Source organism: Schistocerca piceifrons, chromosome X (genome assembly GCF_021461385.2).
Source record: "Schistocerca piceifrons isolate TAMUIC-IGC-003096 chromosome X, iqSchPice1.1, whole genome shotgun sequence".
In the NCBI taxonomy this organism is placed as follows: domain Eukaryota; kingdom Metazoa; phylum Arthropoda; class Insecta; order Orthoptera; family Acrididae; genus Schistocerca; species Schistocerca piceifrons.
The window spans coordinates 534,052,939-534,068,314 of NC_060149.1; the positions used below are offsets into that span (position 1 = coordinate 534,052,939).

The 15,376-nt window shown below is 42.8% G+C and overlaps 1 protein-coding gene across 1 annotated transcript; it reads right to left on the minus strand.

Annotated features, from left to right (window-relative positions):
• Window positions 1-13,286: 13,286 nt before the first annotated feature.
• Window positions 13,287-14,939, minus strand: LOC124722503 (piggyBac transposable element-derived protein 4-like). The gene has a single exon (XM_047247658.1). The coding sequence runs from the start codon at window positions 14,937-14,939 to the stop codon at window positions 13,287-13,289; it is 1,653 nt and encodes a 550-aa protein (XP_047103614.1).
• Between the last annotated feature and the right edge of the window lie 437 nt (window positions 14,940-15,376).

Here is a 15,376-nt window from a genome sequence, read left to right on the forward strand (position 1 = left end):
AATCGCCATTGAAGAGTGGACCAATTTGGGCCAAGGTTGGCTTGATGATCTCGTAGAGGGTATTCCATAACGGATTCAAGCTAGCATCCGAGCAAACATTCATTCCACCACGTACTGACGTTTCTCAGGACTGCTGTGAAAAATCGCTCATGGGAAACACATGATTTCGTTGTTACATGATTGCTTTTTTGATTTAGTGATCTAAACATATTTCAAATGTTTATATAGGCGTGCCTCAGCACCAGGTTTGTTCTCTGTGGATGAATCTGAAAATAAAAGTATGATGCAAAAATTTTATTGATTTGTGTAGATTCTCAAATCGGTGGCGCGAGACGATGTTGTCGTTAGCAGTAGACTTTCTAAATGTCGGTATGTCAATTTTTCCACATTTACATCACGTGTTCTCATTTTATCTTTCAAAAAACCTTGTCATGGTTTGTTTTTATAACATCAGCATTCCCTTTTGATTTCATTCGCTTCCTTTTCATATATCCTGAATTTAACTGTAACGAAACCATCGATTGGCAGGAATTTACGGGAATGTGGCTACCAAGCAAACACAAAATCTTGGAAAACGTGATTATGGAAGCAAGGAAGAAGAATAGAGCAGCAAGTTACGTGCTTCACTCCTTGTCACGGCTGCTCCACTTGCCACAATAATGCTATCGAGAAACCAAGACCTCATTGTATAGTCGCTCCGGAACCTCAGTCCCAGCGCAGCTCGACACTAATGGCATTAACCTTAATTCCGTCCTTCTTGGTACTCAGTTGCTGAGTTACTCCGATCTCCTCCGAGCGTTAACATGATGCTATTTATGTACAGATTACTTCTCTGTTCCCATGTTTAACGCTCTCCACAATGTGATATCAAAAGTTAACTGACCGAGACGTTGTTCTTTGGCACTTGGTGTTTGTGTGGTTCTTCTTTGAACTGAATCATCTCATGCTTTAGGAGATTTTCCATTGTTTTTACATGTGGGGTTTTAAAATCCATCTTCTGCAGAACACAATGTATTTCCTTTTCTTATTTACAGAAATGTTTTTCTACACCTGTGTGCCATCGTGCTTGGTTCTGGATTTCTTCTTGTAAAAATAATCATCTCGTGACTGTTTTCCTATTTTAGGCCTAAAACTAATACATGTACACTGTGAAACATAATTAAATTGTCATGTTTCTGAAACTCTCTAACTCTGTACCAATGCGACGCAGATGTTTGAAAGGTGGCTACCCTTCCTGTGTAACGGTGAAAATGCATGACGACCTGCGGCGTCACCCTGGCGCTCGGCTACACTTCAGACAGAAAGGTGTTGACACATGCTAAAAAAAAGGCCACAGCACAGAGGTCCATGTCTTACCCACACATCAGCCCTTCTCTTGAAGTCTGTGAGATGGAGGTCAGAACCGCGACTCTCATAGTTGGAAGCAAGCGTTTTCCTTATGGGTGCCCGAGGTAAACATTTGAGACACTCAACCGCTCAGAATCGACACGAAAAGGCCTCAAGGGGTGGCGTCAGTTAAGCAACGGGTTACATTAGTGGGTTGATTCTGACTCATTTCGCAGTCGCAAGCGACAGTTCGCTGTGCGTTAAGCAACGGGACGGCGTTCTTGACAACGGGGTGGGTGGTGGTAAGTTCCGATGGGACCAAACTGCTGAGATCATCGGTCCCTAGGCTTACACACTACCTGTCTTACGCTAAGGACAACACAAACATTCATGCCCGAGGGAGGACCTCCCCCACCCTCCCCTCCACGCCCCACGACCCCAGGACGATACAACCCTGCTTTAAGGACATTGCGGGGCTGCAACCCCAATGAATGAGTTCGCGCCCCATACGACTGTAGTTCATGCGCTATTTTGTTCTTGCGTGCAGGGTGGAAACACTAGGGATTGTTTAAAACCAATTGGTGAAATTGAACGTGATTCGAGGCAGCAACAGGTGTTTACGCTTTTTAAGCCCTCCTAAGTCCGTCTAAGATCTCCCTGTTGGACAACATATTAGGTGACACCCTCAGATTTTTGTTAAGCGTTTTAAAAATGTCCATTTATGAAGACCGCTATTCACTGATTCCTAGACGAAGGTGTGACAGACAACCATTTCGACATACTTCGGCTAAATGGTGCTATTTTGATGAACAAGCTTTTGCTGGCCACGTGCGACAACTAACGGGTGTCGAAATGGATGCCTGCCATACCAGGGCCTAAGAATCTGTGAATGGTTGTCTCTGTAAACGGACGTTTTTAAAATTAGCCGAGCGATCTAAGGCGCTGCAGTCATGGTTCAAAATGGTTCAAATGGCTCTGAGCACTATGGGACTTAACTTCTGAGGTAATCAGTCCCCTAGAACTTAGAACTACTTAAACCTAACTAACTAAGGACATCACACACATCCATGCCCGAGGCAGGATTCGAACCAGCGACCGTAGCGGTCGCGCGGTTCCAGACTGTAGCGCCTAGATCCGCTCGGCCACTCCGGCCGGCGCTGCAGTCGTGGACTGTGGGGCTGGTCCCGGCGGAGGTTCGAGTCCTTACTCGGGCATGGGTGTGTGTGTTTGTCCTTAGGATAATTTAGGTTAAGTATTGTGTAAGCTTAGGGACTGACGACCTTAGCAGTTAAGTCCCATAGGATTTCACACACATTTGGACATTTCTTTAATTCCAGAAAAAGGTGCACAGGTGGCACCGAGGCTGTTTTCGAACTGGAAGGTCTCTGAGCAACCCTTTGCTAAATTGTTTATACATGTGTCAATGAGGTACACCCACGTCATCACGCCACAGGGTAGTGCAGAACAGGAGGGCCGAATAAGCATAATCACCCGTTGCTTTTCCAGATCACATTCAAAGCTGTGTCAAAAATTGTCAGGAACTCTTCGTTCTTTTGCCCATCACATTGTAAACCGTGGTTTTCGACAGCTAAATGTATGGGAATCAACTCCCCAAGAGAGAGAGGGTGGCCTTTTTGACGCCTTTTCTGCTACCCCCTGATGGCTTTTCGTGTCTATTCTGAGCGTTTGTGTGTCTGAAATGTTTTATTCGAACCCCCACAAGAAATGCACTTTATTTCAGTGATGGGCGTTGGGGTTATTACCTCCATCGCAGAGGCATCAAGAGAAGTGTTGCATAATGTGGGTAAGAGGGGTGTGACGACGTTCCCATCGTTTGATATGTAGTCAGTGGCAGTGAGCGGAATTGCGATGAAATTTAGTGGTAATGTGACATCATGAACCTACTTTACACCTCATACGAACAACTGAGCCCTGGCAATTTTTTCGTATGTGTCAACACCTTGCAGTTTGAAGCTTGCCTGAGGCCGAGGGTGACATCGCATGGCTCCACGCTTTTTCACCGTTACAGAGGAAGACTGTAGACACCTTCCAGTGAAGTTTCAAACTATGCGTCTCAATGGGGGACAATTACGTGGTTTTGGAAAGTGACCCTTCAAATGTATTACGCAGTGTACATTTTAATTTGTTTCGGTTGCCGCCTACAACTACATTAATCGTTAACTGCACTGGCTGTTTAAACTGCCGTTAGCAGATTCATGGGGTAATTTTCGACCACAAACACACAAACCATGTGAAACCTATTTACTTCCATGTTTATCTAAACCACTGTTAAGGAATCAATAAGGACTCAAAGACTTCGAATTATGAAAAATCAACCTTTATTGAAAAGGAAAACAGGCTTCTACCAGCAATTAAGGCTCTTACATTAACATTGACCTCATAAATATAGTTTTTAGGATTAACTCAAAAAATAAAAAAAATATCTACTTCAGCAATGTTTGGAAATGTTTTGATATCAAGTAATGATCAATTAAGCGAACTATAAAGAAAAAAATAAACAATGACTTCTAATAAGACAACTAAAGCAACGAACAGTAACCTATTCCAAATGATGGAATTTATTTTTATCATCACAGTCAAATGGCTCTGAGCACTATGGGACTTAACATCTTAGGTCATCAGTCCCCTAGAACTTAGAACTACTTAAACCTAACTAACCTAAGGACATCACACACATTCATGTCCGAGGCAGGATTCGGACCTGCGACCGTAGCAGTCCCGCGGTTCCGGACTGCAGCGCCTAGAACCGCACGGCCACCGCGGCCGGCTATCATCACAGTCAAAACATTCTTTTAATCCATAAAAATAGCCAGATTGTCTTACTATTTCCTTTCTTCCTTGGTGGAAGTCCTCTATTCCACTTCTGTTTCATTGTCGCTAAACTCGGCCGCCTCTTGAAGAATCTGTTTCAGTGTCTTCATTAGCTAACAATAACTCAAGAATTTGATCATTGTTCAAACACCACTCAATTATGTCAAAAACGGCTAAAAGAAGCGTTTACAACTTCGTGGGTATCTTTTGGCCCCATCTGGTACGGAACTATGGAAATAACGGTCGCTGATTAGCACACGCCTGTACAATGCAAAACCACAGCCGGTACTAGGATTACATAGATGCGGAGTGCCAACGTTCCAATTGGAACAGAATTGTAAACCAGAGAGTGACGCGTAGGATAATACATTTACCCACGAATGTAGTTAAGTGTAATGGCGAAAATGAATTTCTGCCCTTTGGCTTACCTTCATGCCTTTTCATTGGTTGAATGTATGTCATCTGCATAATAGTTAGAAACTTTGCTTAAAAAGTTAGTATTTTTGAATGCTTTCTTCGAGAATGGCACTGATAGCGTAATATTTAATGTAGCTTAAGGTGAGAAATTAAAACAAAATAAGAAATACACATGTTATAATTACGGACATAAAACAGAAAAGGTGCCATGAACTATGTACAATTCTCCTACATATATAAAGGTGACACATAATACGAATATATTTGGGCAAATAAAAAGAAGAAATACATTGTGTTGTGTCGTCCGAACAAGACACAGCCAGGGCAAAAGCACCACAGGCGCAAAGATGCGAGCTGGTGCCAGTGCCATACAGACTCACCACTTGCGCGAGTTCTACCAGCGCCATGAGAGGCGCTGAGGATGAGGATTTCGACTTCGCCTAAGCCAATTGCAGACCGAATACAATCCACCGATGACCGGACGACAACGGACAGAAGCCTACTCAGTAGATAGAAGAGCAGCTCTTGCCCACTTGGTTAGAGATCTCCGTCCAGGGCTGACTTACACAGGGAACGTCGCTTACTGAACTCTTAGGAGAGAATAGACAGTTGTTGTAAATTGCGTTTGCTATGTACTGTGACGTTTACCTACGATTATTTGCACTTAGCCATCGAGGCCAGCAGTGTTGCAGACTTCAAAATGGCTCTGAGCACTATGGGACTCAACATCTTAGGTCATAAGTCCCCTAGAACTTAGAACTACTTAAACCTAACTAACCTAAGGACATCACTGACACCCATGCTCGAGGCAGGATTCGAACCTGCGACCGTAGCAGTCCCGCGGTTCTGTTGCAGACTTCCAAATTCAGCTAGTCCACAAGATAAGTAAACCTTTTTAACTCATTTTTGGACTTTGTTAGTAATTTGTTGGAGTGTTGTAGAACCTTCGTTTTCCTATCCTGTTACCTGACCATGGGGCATAGAAATTGTCTTAGCGGCGTACTGCACCAGAAGCCGGTTCACGAACTCACAAACACGGCCTCCACAGCAGTAGCGACGAGGCCTTTGCAAAACTGGAGACGAGGATATACAAAATATTGAGTTTTGCAGAGGGCGGAGTAAGGAAACGTAAATTTGAGCCGCAAAGACGAAGGAAAAACGTCAACCTGAGCTCCCAACCCGAGCAAGATGATTATCATTAGTTTTATTAAAACTCTGCGCATGCTGTCCCTCACACTCTAAGTCATATAGATGGCGGAGTGTCCTAAAATGAATACTGCGAAATGAAGAACCAATAGTCAGAGATGAATGTTTAGTTTTGTTGTTTACATAAGCAGTTCGTATCCTAAAGTAAGAACTAGAGCTCATAGCAGATGTTGAGAGGGATGATCATCATAACAAAGTAATTCTTTGACATAAGTGAATCTTGGGTCTAAAATCGTTTCGTCCATTGCTTGCACTCGTTTTTTATTATATGACTGTAACTCCCAATACATTAATATCCTCCAGACTGTATTGTTCACTTCAGGGACAACATAACCGATGTTGATTAAAATGTTAACCCATAAATCATCTCATTAAACTGTATTATGCTGTAGAAGCTGTGATGAGTGTCGGGTACTGTTAGTGGTGAGATTGGCTATGATAGGAGAGGACGCCCGCAATTCACCACTATGAGGGTGGCTGCAGTGATGTAAAGACATGTAGCAAGGGGTAATCCGTCAAGAAAACAGTTCTGGTTGGAAAAAAACTTTTATTTCATAAACAGTGAGAATGATACTGAGAAGGTGGCCAATGCCGTCCATGACACAGGCTGGCTTTGGCCAGCGAAGCATGCTGGTGTCAGCAGCGTCCCAGCAGACAGACAGCACGTGGAGTTTTCTCTCAGTAAATGGTGGCGGTAAACGGTAAAGTGAGGCTGTCAGGATGACAGCTGTGACGCTGAATCGCGTGTGGAGTGGAGTGGTGCGCGTCAGACAGTGCTGCCAACCACGGCAGTTGGCCTGCTCCTTCTGCACCACACGAAGTGTACTGGACCACGCAGGATCAAACCACAGCCCACGGCATGGATTATGTCAGGTGTATATGCTGGTACAGAGAAATGGCGAACAGTGATAGCTTATGCCAATACGAGATGATGAAGAGCAACAGTGCCCACTTGGATTGTGATGACTAGGAAGCTAGATGGCCCAGGCTCGAACCTCAGTCCCCACAAAGTTTGCCAGCAGCAGGTGATGAACACCCAGTTGGTACCCCGCTGGTGAGAAGGTGTCAAATCGGGAGCATTCAGACTTAGCACTGGTGTAGATCGTGTCTGTCAGTAGGAGCTTGATGATTCATTTCAGCCTGAAGGCTGGTGTGGTTCTTCTCTAATGACTAAATGATTAGGAGCTGGTGGTGGCTGGCACTGAGTATCTAAATATTGCAATATATATGCTAGCTGCGTCCACTACCGTTTTTTAATCCATAGTGGTTTTGTCCTCCAAGTAAAGGCACACAGTCTGCCTGTTGAGCCACTATAACATCGCTCCTCTAGTTTTCCCATCATATCAGTAACTCCACAGGCCTGGTGGTACTTTACTGGTGTCGGAACTTCTCCTTTCAGAAACCATGTTTGGCGACTTCTGCAATATCAGTGGCCTGAATACATATCCATCCACGAGTGTACTTAGTGAGACGTCTTGTGGCATCTTAGTCCATCATTTCGCTGAGTGGACCACAAGAGTCTTGCGCTTCACCAGGTAGAACCCTGGCCCAATTCTTCTCTCCCCTTCTGGATATCAAGCGCTCGGGATTGTCGTTTTTTACATTTCTGTAAAAGTTCTTAGCAACATATTTCATAGTTCGACATGTACGCACAATGTACACCACAGTGTGTATGGCACCATATCTGTTGCTTGGTGTAACTGCTGCTGTAGTCACTCATATGAGAGACGTAATCCCTAGTACTCCCCTTGTACTTCCTCCAACATTCGCTTTTTCTCGGCTTTTAGATGTAAGTGAGTTAACATCACGTCCAGCGTCCTTATTTGTTCCTCACTTCCCATGCCATGGATACTAGCTGATGTGTCCAAATGTGGCAGTGTAATATGACATCCTTGTGTCTGGAGGTCTCCCTCCTTCCAGTTTCTGGCTCTGCAATTTGCCTCCCTTGTCTCCAGTGAAGAATTATGACATCCATCGTCGATCCCTTGTTGATAACGCCACCTGGGGAAACGAAGCCACAGTCGCTCACCTATCCTGTCTTGAAAAGACTGTATATTACTAATCCGTATGCTTGTGTCTGGAGAACAGCTTCTCTCCTTTCAGTTTCGGACTCTGCAATTTCCCTCCCTCTTCTCCAGTGAAGAACCATGACATCCATCATGGATCTCTTGTTGGTAACGCCACCTAGGTAAAGGAAGCCACAGTCGCTCACCCACCCCGTCTTGAAAAGACTGTATAGTCACGATCCATATCCAGACCATTATGAATAAGACAAATCCTTCCGTTATGTAAACATACATTCGCCTTAATTAATTCATTACAAAATAAACTCCATGTCCAGTTGCTACAAAATAGCGTACGTACTGTACCTATTGTTGTGTTCTCAACAGGTAGAGCATTTTGCGTGCTCCCTGCGTGAGAGTTTCCGCATCCTTGCTCTTTCTTTTCCTTTATTTCTTTCCAGGAAGTGGCGCTGGAACTGTGGAAGTATCTGGAATACCTTTAAAAGGGAAAATTCTCCCCACGTAAATACCAGTTGTCAGCACTGACACCTTCAATTCAACATTCGCTGCAAACTCATTTCCGCAGCTTGGTATGGCGCCTGTTATAACGTGATGTAAATCTTTGTCTTACACCTTGGGACATGTAGGTTAATTAACATCATCCACTGGCCAACCTGACATTCTGGTAATTTACCCCAATGCCGTTCTAATTCCTCCCGATGTTTGACAGTTAATTTGAAATGGAAACGCCGGCCGGTGTGGCCGTGCGGTTCTAGGCGCTTCAGTCTGGAACTGCGTGACCGCTACGGTCACAGGCTCGAATCCTGCCTCGGGTATGGATGTGTGTGATGTCCTTAGGTTAGTTAGGTTTAATTCGTTCTACGTTCTAGGGGACTGATGACCAACGATGTTAAGTCCCATAGTGCTCAAAGCCATTTTTGGAAATGGAAACCACTGCAAACACATCACGGAAAATGATGTACAATTGTCAGAACGCAGCGGTTCTCCTTTGGTGTGGCTAACCAGGCCTAAGACATCCATTGCCTTATGGATTCGTTTCCTTCAATGTTATAGCAAAGTTCTGTACAAGTTCCCAATTATTTCCAATCATTGGTTCAATAACTTCGAACGGTGATGACATCTACCTTCTATACAATACCTCATATGGCAAGAGACCAACGCTATCATCCACCTTTGAATTATTTGCTGCTGTAAGATATATAGTTAGTAAATATCCAAGTCATTATGGTGATTACTAATATAGTCGCTCATCATCTTGCCGATCGCTCGGTGGATGCGGTCAGTCATTTGATTAACCTGAGGGTGCAAGAGGGTAGTTCTTAGAGTAGAGACAGTTGGCACATCTTATTCATTAGATCTAACATGAGGCTGTTGCCTTGGTCCATGATTATCATCTATCCACTACAACAACTAATTATTTATCATCACACGGGCTACTGTGTTTGCTTGATAAGTTGGAATAGCATTAACTGCAACACATCACGAAAAATTATTTATATTTCTCAGAACGTAGTGATTCTCCATTGATGTTTGGCTAACCGGAACTAAGATATTCACTGCAGTCATCTAAAATGTTTGGTTGCCTCTGGTAATCTACTGAGCAGCACTTGCTGATAATGTAACTCTGCATGTTGTGCACATGGCACAAAATTCCTCGCATAATGGTCGACATTCTGCTTCTGTGTCCTCCACCAGTAAAGTGCAGCCAATCTATGATCCGTTGTTCTGCGTCCTCCATGTCCAGATCACACATGATCATGTGCTTCTTGTAACACACTGTGTTGTAGTGTAGCAGCAACTACAATCCGTTGCCCAAGCCTTCTTGTCCTTCATAGCAATCCATTGTGAATAGTAAAATGTAGCTATCAAACTTAACAGTTCATTTTCAGTGATCAAGTGCCCTTATTCTATTGTCATGAAGCATAATGGAATGGGTGTACTTTACCCTGCACTTCTTAGCTAACAGTACTCACTATCGCCTGTCTAGTAGCATTGCATGACATGATTAACTCATTCTTCTACTACAGGAATGCTAAAAAATGACTAGTTAATGGTGTTTCCTTCAATTTCTCAAATGTGACACGAAATTTTGCCATCAATTGGAACTTTACGCTCTTCTTTAACAATTGCATTGGTAGTCTTACAACAAACTTCTTACAGTAGTTAGCAATTCCGAAGAGTGACTTTAACTCTTTACTCTTCTGCAGTGTCGGCAAACTATGTAGCGCATGTATCATTGTTGAATTCATTTTTACATCATCCTGGACAATATTGTGTGTCTCCGGTGGCTCACGTCTCTTAACACAAAACAGCATTTCTCGATATACAAAGCCAGTCACGTCGAATACATCCTCTTACAGACTTCTTTCAATCATTGTGTGTGTTCCTTCATATCTTTTGAAAGTGCAATAATGTCATCCAGATGCACCAAACACTTATGAGGCTGTAAACCTCGTAACACTCAATCCAACAATTGTTGAAATGTGACTGATGCGTCCCTTAAGCCAAACGAAATACGCCTAAATTGGTAATGTCCCCAAGAGACTTTAAACGCAGTCTTTAGCCAGTCCTCTGTTACTACTTCTAATTGATGGTAACAGCTTTTCAGGTCTGTTGAGCAAAAACGTTTGCACTGACCCAAGTTATTCATGGCGTCTGTAATATTTGGTATTGGATATGCATATGTAAGCATTCTAGCGTCCACGTAGCTATAATCACAACACATCCTACACTTCTTTGATCCATCTGTCACCTTGTTGTGCACTCTTCAGAGGCTAGTGATTCCTTCTAAGAGGGTTGCCCAGAAAGTAATTGACCGCATTTTTTTTCAACAATTCTTTATTGAACATAATGAGAATTACACACACGAAAGAATGGTGTTTTACCTACACACCTTATTTTTCCACGTAATCTCCGTCCCGTGTTATGGCATTCTTCCAGCGCGAAACAAGGGCGTGTATGCCCTGCCGGTACCAATCCTTGTCCTAGTGGCGGGGCCAGTGCTTCACTGTGTGAATCACCTCCTCATCGTCCTTAAAATGTCTGCCAATTGCCGAGCCGTAATGCGTTCGTCCTCGCGAATGGCAATATCAGCTCGCTGCAACAAGTCAGGTGTGAGAGCCATGGATGGTCTCCCCGACCGCTGCAAATTGTGGAGCTCCACCGAACCGTCTTCTGATGACCTCACCCTCCGTGCCCAGCGACTAACTGTACTTCTGTCGATAGCAGATGCTCCATAGACTTTGCACAAGCGTTTGTGAATATTCCCCTTAGTTTCTTTCTCTGCAGTGAGAGATTCAATGACGGCACGTTGCTTGTAACGTACATCACCTACAGACGCTAATAAGAAACTGTCCTGCAGCTGCGCTGTCGGATGTACGGAAACTTGGTGCGCTCACTCAGAAGACTTCAAATAATACATACGTAACGTTTCCCCTTCGTAGCTTTGTTTTCGGCTGAGAAATAAAGGGGGTGCATTACTTTCTGGACATCCCTCGTATTATGCCTTAATTCAATTGCCGGTTAACAAAAGCTTCCATTACTTGTTATAAGTGATGGATTGCCCTATATGGTTTGCAATACACATGTGAACTTTTCTTTCAGACAGAATGCTATTCTGTGTTGTAGGTGTTGCAGGTAATGGCTCAAGAGGACTGAATAAGTCCTCAAACTCTACTAATACCATTTCCATGACTATACTATCTTCTACTTTCTAATACACAGCTTTTGTGCATAATACAGCTGTACTGACAGTTTGTTTATGGCTAAGGTCCACATTTCACCTGTCTAAATTGTTCTCATCCAGAACTTTCAAAATGGAGACTAACAATCCTTTAGTCAATGTCACTACATCAGTGCCAAAATTATACATACTGATAGGAATCACGTGTTCTTCATCTAATTCTTCTACGCCTACAACTTACAGCAGTGTTGTAAGAGTACAAGAAGTAGATGAGGAACGTGTGATTCTAATGAGTACGGGTAATTTTGGTACCAATGTAGTGAATCTGACTAAAGGATTCTTAACTGCTAGTTTGAACGATTGTGATGAATCTACTTCGTCGTTGTCCTCTAATGTCCCTATCACATATAAGATATTAGTCAGTAAGTCTGTACCTAAGCCAAAGTAATTACCCCGATCCCAGCAGCACTTATTAAGTAAATCAAGTGTTAATGAATGTTTTCGTTTAATTGGTTCAGTCTTCACGGCAGGATAGCCTTGGAACATTGCATTATACGCTGCGAAAGATCAATTTTGGCATGATGTTTATTTAAGAAATCCGACCCAAGGATTGCACAGAACCCTTCACATGCATGGGCAAAACATCCATAACCCACGAAACTGGTTTGATCCAACGTGAAAACGTAGTATTTCTGAAACATAGCAATGCCGTATCACTATTTCCTACCCCACATAACCTCTAACGCAGACATTTGAACTTCCTCTTACTGAAAGGATGCAGATTCGCCAGAAACATGTGTGCCCTTATATCCAACAGTAACGTATACTCTCTACTATCTGCTGTTCCAATTAAGTAACACTCTGCCTCTGCATACGTCTTCATACAACTGAAGTTAATTGGGAACGCCGTATGGCAGATTTGGAGATCTCGTTCGTGAACAACGAACGATAACTTCGTCGTTACCAGTTTCCGTTTTTAATTCAACAATCCTGTTGCCCAACCACTCCGCACTTGTTCCATTGTTGTTGGCACCTTGCTTCTGAATGTGGTCTGTACGCTCATATCTAGAATTCCTTACATCTGTTGAAGAGAAACCCCTTTTGTCTTATATCCGCCCCACTATGTCTATTTCTTTGAGATCTGTGGCTGCCTTGATGCAGAAGACAGGTCCTTCAGGTTTTATTTAAACACCATCCTTGACATACTGGGTGGATACCTACTTAGGACAGCATCGAATGTCCTGCTCCCTGAAGAATAACTGTGTCTGTCTCGCTATTACCCATCAGCTGATAGGTATCGACACTGATCTTTCGCATCCTATGGTGACACTTCGCTCAGCAGCTCACGAAAGGGCCTTGTGCTATCCAGTTTCTTGTAGCTCTGCTTGCGTCGTTCCTGAACTTTTTGTGATGTATGCAGATTCCTCAAGTTCTATTGGTACATCACTTGTGCCTTTGCTTCACCTCTTAACACTCTCTGTACCAGGCCTATTTTATGCACCCGTCCCTAGAAACCGGGCAATTTTACCAATATTAAAAAAATTACTGCATCAAATCTACTGTTTGGATTGTGGCAAATTTGGTACCATCTTGAAGCTGCACATTTCTACTTTAATTCTGAGTGAAAGAAACTACTTTACAATGCACAGCTTTAAGGTACAGTTATAGAAATCACTTAGATGTTTTAAGAATTTAGAAAAAGTCATACGAATAAGGGAATACAATTGTGATTTATTTTTAACCAAAATTGTGGCACTACATTACATGTTTCTGATAGTATACAGTATTACATATAAATTTCACACAGAATCATATTGTTTTTTAGTGTGGAAAATTTTAAAGCAAGGTTCCAGGCAGAGTGCAACGCCACACTGTTCACATTCGTATCGTGTCTCTTTGCGAGAAGCCTTGCCACTCTGTTTCTTGCTCCTGGAACTGCACACGTGACACACACGAGCAGCATACTTCTTAGTAGTTGCAGGTATGTGCTGCAAAAAATGTCTCTTTGTTAGCCGACCTACAGTTCCTTCATTTCTTGGAATGAATTCAAGTGTGTCGTCTTCAACAAGCTGAACTGCAAGCACTGTTATAAAGTCTGTTATTGTAATTTTCTTCCTGTGCACTGCATTGTACAGCCAAAATGCATTTGATACTCCCATAAGCAGCAAATGGAAATATAATTTTCGCCACCATTTCACAGTTCTGTGCTGGAACGGATTGTACTGCAGGCGTTGGTCTCCAATATCCACTCCAATTTTATTGAGGTTGTAATCAAGTACCTGAAGTGGTTTCAATACTACAGACCCATTTCTCTTAGTATGCGTACCAAATGTTGCTTGATGCCTTGTAGACAATGTATACACATCTCTCTTATCTTTCCACTTCATTGCCAATACATTATCTTTACGCCGAAAAGACATTTCGCCCTTTTTCAGCTTAGCAGATACTAAATCTTTAGGCAATCCTTTCCTGGATTTGTTCACAGTACCAACAGCTCCAGTGCCTTTCTCTGCCAGTTGCTGAAATAGCTCTGGACTGGAATAAAATCGATCTAAATACACAGTGTGGCCTTTGTTCAGCAAGCTGCTGTCAGACAACAATCGCAAAATAACCGCAGACGAAGAATTGTCAACAATATGCTTACCAGCATAAACTTCAAAATTTACAACATAGCCACTACTGGCTTCAGCAACAGCATATACTTTCAGTCCATACTTATGAGGCTTATTTTGCATGTAAACACGGAAACTCACACGACCTCGAAATGGGCAAATTCCTTCATCAATTGTCACTTTTTCTGAGGGACGATATGCCTGGATACATCGCTCCTTCAAATTATTATAATATGGCAAAACTTTGTAAAGTGGATGAAATCCATCTTCGCCTGGTTTTTTCTGATTTGAATTGTCAACAAGATGCAAGCATGACAGTATCTGAGTGAAACGCAAACGGCTCATGACATGGGGACAAAAGTTACAACTAAGAACAGGATTAGTGCTCCAATGGTCCGCAATTTTGGGCTTTTTCGAAACACACATGTGGAAAATAATACCCAAGAAACGCCTCATCTCACTTATAGTCACTGGCTTCCACGAACTCAAAACTGAATGGGGCTTCAGATTATTTCCTCTTCTTTTCTTCTGTATTGTCTGTGATGCATACAAATTTGTCTGTCTCTTGAGTTCATTTACGTCACTGTCAGTAAGGAACACTTTACTGCAATCCAGTACAGAACTCGACTCATCAATATCCACTAGTATCTGCCTGGGTGTCGTGTTGACAGGCAGAGGTCGGTAGGTGTCAACTGCAGTCCACTCACTGTCTTTCGGATACGGCACAGCTGCTGGATTTGAAGCAACACCTTCAACATCATTCTCGTCTTCATCTGAAGACAAACTGTCATCAATCTCGTCTTCTAAAAAGAATATCACATTATGTGTAACTACATACATCGTTTACACATGTTCAACAGATATGTGCGTACTGCACAATTACGTGGAAAATTCGGAAATACGTACCTTCAAACACACCATTGCATTCAGAATCGTCTGAATCACTCTCTACATTATCCAGAGTGTCGCTATGATTGATCAAATCCGCAATTTCTGCGTCTGATAAACCGCGCCGAAACATGATGACAAACAACTGAATGATATACAGACTGAGAACGCAAAGATAAGTTTTAACATGAATTACAGCGCTGCCGTGACATCTATGGACGCATTTTGTTAATAAACATCTGAAAAACGTATAGCGCTGGCCAAACCCGTAGAAATAACGTTGCAGTGTTTTGAATGAAATTAAATGTAGCGGCCCGTAAATTTTACGGGCTTGGTGATTTTCGCGCGATCCCAGGCCCGTAAATTTTACGGGCTTGGCGCTTAGAGTG